The following is an 11,184-nucleotide window of genomic DNA, read 5'->3' as shown; positions in this document are numbered from 1 at the left end:
TACATTAAGATTATTTTTATTAACAGCTTAACCATAAAGACATGTGATAGACATACATAATAATGACAGAAAGATTGATTTGGATCTCTTTTAGTCCCCATTTGAATTAATCTTCCAAGAGTCCTTAAACATTAAAATACAATATATAATCCGAATACATTTTCACATATAAACACACTGTTACAAACATACATAATACACTAACATATTGACCCGATAAATACTCAGTCTAAAAAGATATTGATTCTTCATCTACTATAGTCCCACAACATTTCTATGTATTATATTTAAATAGTTTTAAAATAATGTTTAAATTTATATATTGAAAGATTTCTGGTTTGCTCAGTTAATTTATTCCATTTCTTTATTGCTCTAAATTGAAATGTTCTTTTGCCTATTTCTCTTTTCTGTCTGGATAACACACAGATGGTGGACAATCTATTCCTAGTATTTACTGAATGTCTGTCTCTTACCAACTGAATACCGTTGTGAATAGAACTTGGCCGTTTTAAATGATGTATATTATGAAATAAAATAAGCATGTTTTTTTCAATTATGTTGTTGATTGATGACCAACCAAGAACATTTCGCGTGACTGCAACAGAAGAACCATATCTCCACCTTAAAACAATCCTTGCTGCTTTGTTCTGTGCAATCTGCAACCTCCTAACTTCACTTGATGATGCATTTCCCCAGACCACAGAACAGTAGTTCACCTGACTCTCAATTAATGCTTGTGTTATTTGCTTAAGAATTAAATATTTAGCTATCCTTCTGATTATGCATGCTGTTTTAATATTTTTTTACATAGATTAGTTATCTGAGACGACCATGATAAGCAGTTGTCTAGCTGCACTCCCAGTAGTTTGATTTCTGCCACTTCTTAAATTAGTACTCTTCCCATACTTAATTGTATCCCATGCTGTTTTTGCCTTATCCTAGTGGAACAGACCAACATAACTTTGGTTTTCTTGGTGTTTAAAACTAGTTTGTTTTGGCAAACCCACTCCCTGATATTCTCCAAATCTCCTTGTAAAGCTTGCTGTACCTGTTGAACCGATTGTCTTGCTGCATAAATTGTAGTATCATCTGCAAATATAGTAGCTTGAGTTACAGATAAGGCAAGGAAGGTCGTTGGTATTTATTAAATAAAGAAGTGGCCCAAGGCAGCTGCCCTGCGGTATTCCACAGTTTAAAGCATGAGGGGAAGAAAATGAACCATTGATATAGGTGGACTGTTTCCTGTCAGTTAGATATGACTGTACCCAATTCAATGCTACCTCCTTAAAACCATAATGCATTAATTTTGTCCAAATTATTTCATGATCCACTAAATCAAATGCTGCACTGAAATCTAAAAATAGCACACCCACAAACTTGCCATTATCCATAGCATTTAGCCACTGGTCAGTCATATCAACCAATGCAGTGGTAGTAGAATGGTTTTTGCGATAAGCATGCTGATTGGCTGTAATCAGATCATTCTTTTCCATATACTCACATATTTGTCTACTCACAATACCCTCCAATATCTTACTGAGTGTAGGGAGTAGACTAATTTGTCGACTATTGGCAGGAGTAATGGGTTCTTTGCAGTCTTTCGGAATAGGACACAGTTTCGCATGCTTCCATACATTTGCAAACATCCCCTTTTCCAGTGACCAATTAAATATGTATCTCAGTGGAACTGCAATCTGGGGAGCAGCACAGCGAAGCAAAAAATTGTCCATAAGACCATAACCTGTAGATTTACCATCAGGTAATGACTTCAATAGGTTTAACACCTCCTCCACTGACACCGTTTGTAGACTAAAAGAGCAGACCTTATTGCTCATAATATGATCATCAATCAATTGGACAATAGCTTGTTTGGAAGTAAATTAATTTTGTTTGTAAAAAAAATGTGCAAAATGATTGGCAATATCAACTGGTTTTGTTATTGTTCTCCCGTCAACCTCCACACTAGATGGGCATGATGAGATAGATGTACCAAGTAAGCCCTTAACTGTGTTCCATACCTTTTTAGAATCATTTTTACAATCAATAAAAACATTGTTGTAAAATAACTTTTTTTTCTTTCGATTCAATTTAACGGCATAATTATGTAATGTTCTATAATTCTGTTCATCAATTTCTAATTTTGACTTGGCTGCTAAGACTTTTGCCATATTTCTTTGAGAAAAAGCCTCACCCAGTTCATCATCAATCCATGGAGATGGACGAGCACCAACTGTACTCTTTCTTACTGGGGCATGATGGTCCATTACCTCAGTGAGCAAATCAATAAAACATTCTGTAGCGTGATTTAAATCATCCTCTAGATAAATCAGCTCCCAGGGTACAGCAACCAAATCATTTAGAAATAGTTCATGATTTAAAAAAATTACATTTCTCTTGACCACTATCCTAGGGGGTTTCTTTGGAACCTTGGTGTTCATGGTTATGGTCACAATATTATGGTCTGTCCAGCCCACTGGCATTGATCTGGCTTTTAAGCTTTGCAATGGTATATTACAGAAAATCAGATCAACGCATGTGTCTGAACGATGACCCAACTTAATTGATGATCTAGTAGTATAATTAACCATTTGTTTCAAACCACCGTTCTTGGCATATCTCATCAATTTTGTTCTATTCGAATTATTGTGATCCTTCCAATTTATATTAAAATCACCCAAGATAAATACATCTCTGTTGCGATCTGTGGCCTGGTCAAACCCAGTGCATGTGGCCTGGTCAAACCCAGTACATAAGTCATCCAAATAGGACACCTTAGAGCTAGGAGGTCTATACACACATCCTACCAATATGGCTGCCTGGTGAGGCAGATGTACTTGAGCCCATAGTGCCTCTACTTGACATACATTAAGGTCATCCCTCCTCTTAAAGGGTATCTGATTCTGAATGTACAGTGCTACACCCCCACCATTCCTATTCCTGTCTCTTCTCAGTAGACTATATCCATGAATGTTAATTTGCCCATCATTTACAGATGCATCTAAATGCATTTCGGTCAAAGCCAAAATATGAATATTATTTATCTTGACCAAGTTAAAAACCTAATGTATTTTGTTAGGAAGGCTACATACATTAACCTGAGCTATATGCAACCCTTTCCTTGTCAAGTGAAGATCAATAGAGCATGTTTTCATTATAGTTGAAGTTGTCATGATACACTACAACACACAAAATCAAATTTGAACATTAAATTAAAATATCCAGGGAGTTACTCTAGAGTCCAGATACAATTGCCCACTGATATAAAGTGTATCCATCACCATGGAGACTTGTTGATTCAGGCAAGGTGTGGCATTGTTCAAACTTGAAATATCACATTTATTAAAAGCTAGATTCATTTTAAACTGAACAGTCAAAGTCAAAATGCAACAATTTGTAATATTTTACTGAGTTACAGTTCATTTAAGGAAATCAGTCATTAGGCCCTAATCTATGGATTTCAAATGACTGGGAATACAGATATGCATCTGTTGGTCACAGATATCTTTAAAAAAAGCTAGGGGCATGGAACAGAAAACCAGTCAGTATCTGATGTGACCATCATTTGCCTCGTGCAGCGCGAAAAACCTCCTTCTAACAGAGTTGATCAGGCTGTTGATTGTGGCCTGTGGAATATTGTCCCACTCCTCTTCAAAGGCTGTGCAAAGTTGCTGGATATTGGCGGGAACTGGAGCACGCTGTCGAACACATCAATCCAGAGCATCCCAAACATGCTCAATGGGTGACATGTCTGGTGATTATGCAGGCCATGGAAGAACTGGCACATTTTCAGCTTCCAGGAATTGTGTACAGATCCTTGCAACATGGGGCCTTGCATTTTTATTCTGAAACATGAGATGATGGTGGCGTGACATGAATGGCATGACAATGAGCCTCAGGATCTCATCACAGTATCTATGCAATTGTGTTTGTTGTCCGTAGCTTAAGCCTGCTCAAACCCACTGCCACCATCGGGCACTCTGTTCACAACTTTGACAGCAAACCGCTCGCCCACACGACGCCATGTACATGGTCTGCGGTTGTGACACCGGTTGGACGTACAGCCACATTTTTTAAAAGGATGTTGGAGGCGGCTTATGGTAGAGAAATAAACATTCAATTATCTGGCAACAGCTCTGGTAGACATTCCTGCAGTCAGCATGCCAATTGCACACTCCCTGAAAACTTGAGACATCTGTGGCATTGTGTTGTGTGACAAAACTGCACATTTTAGAGTGGCAATTTATTGTCCCCATCACAAGGTTCACCTGTGTAATGATCATGCTGTTTAATCAGCTTCTTGATGTGCAACATTGTCAGGTGGATGGATTATCTTGGCAAAGAAGAAATGCTCAGTAACATTTGAGAGAGATATTTTTTTTGTGCAAATGGAACATTTCTGGGATCTTTTATTTCAGCTCATCAAACATGGGACCATCACTTTACATGTTGTGTTTAATTTTTTGTTCAGTGTATTTCGTTTCACACAATTTAGGTACTGAGTTCAGGTACTGATTGAATTGAACTCATTGACAAGTTTTAATGTCTGTGTTTTAGGCCCAGTATGTTTGAGTGTCTAGTAGAGCCACAGCCCTGTCTGTCTGTCTGTCTGTCTGTCTGTCTGTCTGTCTGTCTGTCTGTCTGTCTGTCTGTCTGTCTGTCTGTGCTAATGAAGACCTGTTGTCTCTGCGCCAGGAAAACAAAATAAAAGGAGGTATAAATGGCAGCACCATCTGGCGCCTGCCCTGCCTGCTGAAGAGAGGGGGATGAGCAGAGGAGGAGAGAGAAGAGGGGGATCATTTTTGAGGAAAGGTGAATGAGAGGAGGATGATATCTGCCCTGCGAAGAAGAGGAGTGGGGGAGGAGAAGGGAATGGCGAGGGAAATGAAAGGTGGAGAAGAGAAGAGGGGGATTATTCCAGGTTTATTTCAATCATCAGGTTTAAAACAGAACTGTCTCTCCATCACAGGTTGACATTTATTGTCATGAATCTTGTCCTGGAGGCAGAACTGAGCGATTTCTGCTAGCTGGGCCAGCTGCAAAGTCCAAATTCATGAACATTTAAGGTTAGGGCTAGGCATTAGGATTAGGAATGTGGTTAAGGTTAGAGTTAGGTTTAAAGAGCTGAGCTGCCTCCAGGGCAAGATTAATGACAATAAGTGCCAACCTGCCTCCCTCAGCTGCCCCAGGCAGGCAGGCTCCTCTGAGGATGCCTAAACATGCTGGCAGGAGGCCCCAATGAAGTATTAGGTCCCCTAGGACCCCTGATGACAGACTAACTGGGCTATTTATGCCTTTGCTGTGAGACGCTGCCAGGAGGTCCGCTCTCTAACAAACGCTACTCTATTTCAGGGCTGACTTCACAAAGACACGTTCTGGGCAGAAACATCACACTACCGTGGAGTTGGCTGGTTAATAGAAAGAGACTTTCTCAACCATGGTAGTGTACTGTAGCGAGTAGTGCCTTGAGACATAATGATTTGGGATCAATAGATGATGTCTAGGGATTCATTTAGAAGCCCAATGAAGGTCTCGTAGTTGAATGTGATATGACATCTCGTAGCCTCGTACCTGACAACACACGTTAGCTGTGATTATAATCATGATTTCGGAGAGCCTCTTGTGGCTTATTACTTTATTAAACGAAACGAATGTGGCATTGGAGACATGATGAGAGACACAACCTTTTCATAACAGAGTCTGAAAGCATGTTGACGACAATAATTGGAAAATATAATGATAAGGTATCACTGAAACTACTGACAAACATTTTAACAGGGAGAAATATAATTTCACTGAAAAAACAATAATAGAGTAGGTGCCCTACACACTTTCAGGAAGTTTTAATTTCATGAAAACTTGATGTAGCTCTGAACCCTAACCAGCAGCCTAAACTCTCAGAACTGCAGCCTCATTCAACCGTTGATTATTCATTAATGACCTCAGTATGAGTGTTCAACAGTGCCGTGGTAGAAATGTAATTAACTGTCAGTTCATCAGGTAGGAGATTCCAGCCATTCATTTTAAACACTCATCTTTCATATAATTTCAATCCACACACACACACACACACACACACACACACACTGAGTAAATAAAACATTAGGAACGCCTTCCTAATATTGAGTTACACCTCCTTTTGCTATCAAAACAGCCTCAATTCGTCTGGGCATGGACTCTACAAGGTCTCGAAAGCGTTCCACAAGGATGCTGGCCAATGTTGACTCCACTGCTTCCCACAGTTGTGTCAAGTTGGCTGGATGTCCTTTGGGTGGTGGACCATTCTTGATACACACGAGAAACTGTTGAGTGTGTCAAGTTCTTGACACACTCAAATCGGTGAGCCTGGCACCTACTACCATACCCCGGTCAAAGGCAATTAAATATTTTGTCTTACCCATTCTAGTGGTTAGAGCATTTGGCCAGTAACAGAAAGGTTGCTGGATTGAATCGCCGAGCTGACAAGGTAAACATCTGTCGCTCTGCCCCTGAACAAGGCAGTTAACCCACTGTTGTACAACTGACTAGGTATCCCCCTTTCCCTTCACCCTCTGAATTGCACACAAACACAATCCATGTCTCATTTGTCTCAAGGCTTAAAAATCCTTCTTTAACCTGTCTCATCCCCTTGATCTACACTGATTGAAGTGGATTTAACAGGTGACATCAATAAGGGATCATAGCTTTCACCTGGATTCACCTGGTCATTCTATGTTATAGGTGTTCCTAATGTTTTGTCAAGGACCCTGTGCTCAAGTCTGAGTCGAGTCCAAGTCTGAGTCACGAGTCGAGTCACTAGTCCATTCATTTATTAGGTCTTACTGTGCAGTGGTTTCTAGTCACCACCAGATGTCAGTATATCACATCTCCCTAATGAAAAACCACAACTAATTTACTATTCATCACTACCTCACAAGTTCTACTCAATACCTGTGTTTCACTACTTATCTACTGCATAAATGAATGGTAAGTCAGTCTCTCAGCTACTTTTTGTAATCTCCCACTGATATTTGTGTAGGTTTGTTATTGCAGAGTGAAAACTAAAGGGCGACTGTTCATAACCTGGCTATGGGATGCAAGGGGGTAAGTAGGAGGGTATAGAGAGACGACAAATTAAAAGACAGCCTACTTCTCTAAACTCAAAGGGAGAGACAGACAAATAGCAAGACTGTTGTTTTACTATTAAACTCAATACTAGTATTGTTTTCAATTTCGTGAAGCAGTTTGTTTCTTAACCAAGCATAGCTAAATACTAAGTTGATGACTTGTGGTTACAGGGAAGGAAGAGAGTCACTTGCGTGATGTGTCAACTATGATCGGAGGCGGAGCCAGAGTGGAGCCTGCCTGCCTGTCTGCCCACAATCATTCCTTGCTCCCCTGCAGCATGTAGATGTAGTGTGCCGGGTCCTTCCCACTGCTAGAGAACAGAACCCTCGCTGCTCTGCCCACCCAGTGCTGCTAATATCCTGCTTAGCATAGTAGTCTATCCAGTCCAACTGCAAATACAAGTCACGAGAAGGTGAGTCTAAGTCACCAATGGTCAAGTCCAAGTCGAGTCACTAGTCAAAATCGGGACTGAAATTGAGTCCGAGTCCTGGACTTGAGTACTACAATACTGCATACACACACTGTGGATTAATTAGACAGGTGTATCTGTTGAGATTGCTTTCCTTCAGATGAATTAGCTGGTCATAATGGGCCAGTGTTAAATCAATAATATGAATCTACCTCCTATAGCTCATAATCCCCAGGGCTGCAGATACATTATTATCTGACCCCAGACACACCACTGTATTTACTTCCATAGCAGTTTTAGCTATATTCTCAGCCCTGTGGCTAAACCAATTTTTTTGTCATTCACCATATTTAAACTTTGTGTTTCTGGTAACTGAATGGTAGTTTTTGGAATCATAGTGTTGATTGTCTGAACTATTATTGTGTAACACAAAGACAACTCTGCCTGAGTGTGGTTCTCCCTTTGACCCCAGAGAAATCCAGTTTAGTGAGTGTTTACTGAATGTTTTCCAATTAGTCTGTGCTGTAATAAACATCAGTTTTATTACTGTAGTATTATTATGAAGGCTCATTAATGAACCCAGAGAGTTAATGGAGCGAGGTACCTTTGTACCAGGAGGAGAGGTGCTGACTCAGGTGGCCACAGGACCAGAACTAATCGACTTCTAGAACCCAGGGAGTGTAGGGAGATGAAGGAGACACTGACGTACTGGAACAGTTATACGTTTCACAAGTTTCTTCAGCAAACTTGAAATGTTCTTAGTATACACAGTGGTTCATACGTTTCCTAAGCACACACAAAGATTCTAAAATACTTTGTCATGTGCTGCCTGGCTGTATGTCTGCGCCCACCACTCACCCACGCACCAGCCAGAGATCCAGAGATTACACACTCTGTTAATAGAAGCTTTTATCTACTCAGCAGCACCACACTTCAACTCTGTAGAGTGGTTGGCTACACCGTCACATGAAACAGGTTAATTGACATCTTCACATACTCCAATAGTGTTTTTTAGAGTCTGATACGGCACCTTATAAACATTTACAGTTATATATAATGTTAGCTTAATGGAATTCAAGTAGGGTGTGAATGACTTTAATTGAAGTACTCTAATATCAATTGGGATAGAAACGTATTTAGCGTGTGTGGCTGGTGTATATAGTCAGGTGTAATTATGTCTAAGAGGGAGTGTCATTTGGTGTGTACGGGAACAATTAGCCTTGAATAAAGATCATTATGATCATTTTTAAAGACCACATTAATGTTTTTCGATACATACATTAACATGTTTATAAGATCAATTCACACAAAATGAACTAATGTGATAAAGGAATGATCTTTCCAAACACAATACATATTGTCAAGTCGAATGTATTTAAAGTGCATTTTACAAGGGTCACAACACACAACACACTTTTTCTGAGTGACCACAAATTATCGTTTCATAATACTGAATAAGGACAAATACCTCAAACTTAGGAAGGTATTGTGCGATGAACAATATGCACACTTTACAATTCCAAGGCTGTAACTCTACATTGTTAACCCATTCACAAAGCCTTTGTGTTACTTTGTTCTGAGAGAAACAGCCTTTTTAAGGTCTTTTGAGAGACCCAGTCCATGGAATGTGGACAAACCTCAGTGCATTATGGGCCTCTATGCCATGTTGCTGAGTCAGCAGGTTTGTACAATGGGGCCACAGGTATAAAAAGAAAGGTTTTAAACCAGTAGGATATCAGTTCCAGAGCAGCAGCAGCAGCAACAGCAGGACCCCCACGAAGCAAGCCAAAATGCCCAACATGAACAGCAGGATAGTCTTCTATGAGGACAGGAACTTCATGGGCCGCTCCCATGAGTGCAGCACCGACTGCCCTGACATGTACTCCTTCCTGAGCCGCTGCCACTCCTGCAAGGTTGAGGGTGGCTGCTTCATGCTGTATGACCGCCCCAACTACATGGGAAACCAGTACTTCATGAGGAGGGGAGAGTACGCTGACTACCACATGATGGGAATGGCCAATGGGATGAGGTCCTGCCGCATGATCCCTATGCACAGGGGATCTTACAGGATGAAGATCTACGAGAGAGAGAGCTTCGGCGGTCAGAGCCACGAGATCATGGAGGACTGTGACAACATCATGGATCGTTACCGCATGTCCAGCTGTATGTCCTGCAACATCCAGGACGGCCACTGGCTCATGTATGAGATGCCCCACTTCAGAGGCAGGATGATGTTCATGAGGCCTGGAGAGTACAGGCACTTCAGCATGGGTATGGGAAGCATGGGTGGCATGGGCGGCATGGGTGGCATGAGGTTCCAGAGCATGAGGCGTATCAACGAGTCCTGGTACTAGATGCTGTTCTTTACAATGATGTAAATGAGACAAGCCATTGAATAAAAATGTTGAAATCAAAAAAACATATTTTTTCATTCTTTCTGAGGAACAAATATAATCATATTCATTCTGTAATGCACCTTGATAGAGTACATGTCATCAAAAGCCTTGAAATGCCACAACTGTCTGCCCACAACCTTTGACCATAATTCAACATATTTAACACTCATGAGACCATTCAACTCATTAGAATGCCAATATACATGGACAGTGATAGTTGTTGTTGATAATAACAGCTCCAAGAGCACATCCCATAATGATTTATTATTAAAGAAACAAGGTCTTTACCTCTCAGTCTGGTTCAATACACTTCATCAGCTCCGTAAGCTAAATAACCAACCATCACTGGCAATGGGTATTGACTGTTGAACTACAGTCAAATGACAGTACACAGTGACCTGAAAACAGTGGAGATTTTACTTGAACAGACCATTGATGTTGGCCCACAGTAGAAGGAGAGTATTTACATGGAAAACATTGTTATGTGTGTGAATGTGAGAGTTGTGAATGCCTGATGCCCTTGGGAGGCCTGGTGAGGCCTGGTGACTCTCCAGGATCAGTCTTGATGTAGGATGGCAGGTTCTGGGCTCTGACCTGTAATTGGTTTGTCATTGATTACCACTTCATGAGTTGTGACTGTCACTCTATCCCTCTGGAAAATCACTCAGTCTCTCTGGATGGCAATGGGCCTAGCTGAGAGTTGGAGTGTGTGTGTGTGTGTGTGTGTGTGTGTGTGTGTGTGTGTGTGTGTGTGTGTGTGTGTGTGTGTGTGTGTGTGTGTGTGTGTGTGTGTGTGTGTAACCCTAACCCTAACCCTAACCCAACCCTAACCCTAGTATCATGTCAACATCCCGGTTCAACCCTAACCCTAGCATCATGTCTACATCCCGGTTCAACCCTAACCCTAGCATCACGTCAACATCCCGGTTCAACCCTAACCCTAGCATCATGTCTACATCCCGGTTCAACCCTAACCCTAGCATCATGTCAACATCCCGGTTCAACCCTAACCCTAGCATCATGTCAACATCCTGGTTCAACCCTAACCCTAGCATCATGTCAACATCCAGGTTCAATCCTAACCCTAGCATCATGTCTACATCCCGGTTCAACCCTAACCCTAGCATCATGTCTACATCCCGGTTCAACCCTAACCCTAGCATCATGTCTACATCCCGGTTCAACCCTAACCCTAGCATCATGTCAACATCCCGGTTCAACCCTAACCCTAGCATCATGTCTACATCCCGGTTCAACCCTAACCCTAGCATCATG

The 11,184-nt window shown here is 41.2% G+C and overlaps 1 protein-coding gene across 1 annotated transcript; it reads left to right on the top strand.

The window, feature by feature from the left end:
* The first annotated feature begins 9,260 nt into the window (after window positions 1-9,260).
* LOC115155348 (gamma-crystallin M2-like) lies at window positions 9,261-9,939 on the top strand. The gene has a single exon (XM_029701915.1). It carries the CDS (start codon window positions 9,304-9,306, stop codon window positions 9,865-9,867), a length of 564 nt encoding a protein of 187 aa, XP_029557775.1. The 5' UTR covers window positions 9,261-9,303; the 3' UTR covers window positions 9,868-9,939.
* The last annotated feature ends 1,245 nt before the right edge of the window (window positions 9,940-11,184 follow it).

The sequence above is a fragment of the Salmo trutta genome, chromosome 20, assembly GCF_901001165.1.
Source record: "Salmo trutta chromosome 20, fSalTru1.1, whole genome shotgun sequence".
NCBI classification, from domain to species: domain Eukaryota; kingdom Metazoa; phylum Chordata; class Actinopteri; order Salmoniformes; family Salmonidae; genus Salmo; species Salmo trutta.
This window is presented reverse-complemented; position numbering and strand designations above follow the sequence as displayed.

What these genes read in the sequence shown, in the direction of transcription:
- LOC115155348 (XM_029701915.1), top strand. Translation starts at nt 9,304, where the DNA reads ATGCCCAACATGAACAGCAGGATAGTCTTCTATGAGGACAGGAACTTC.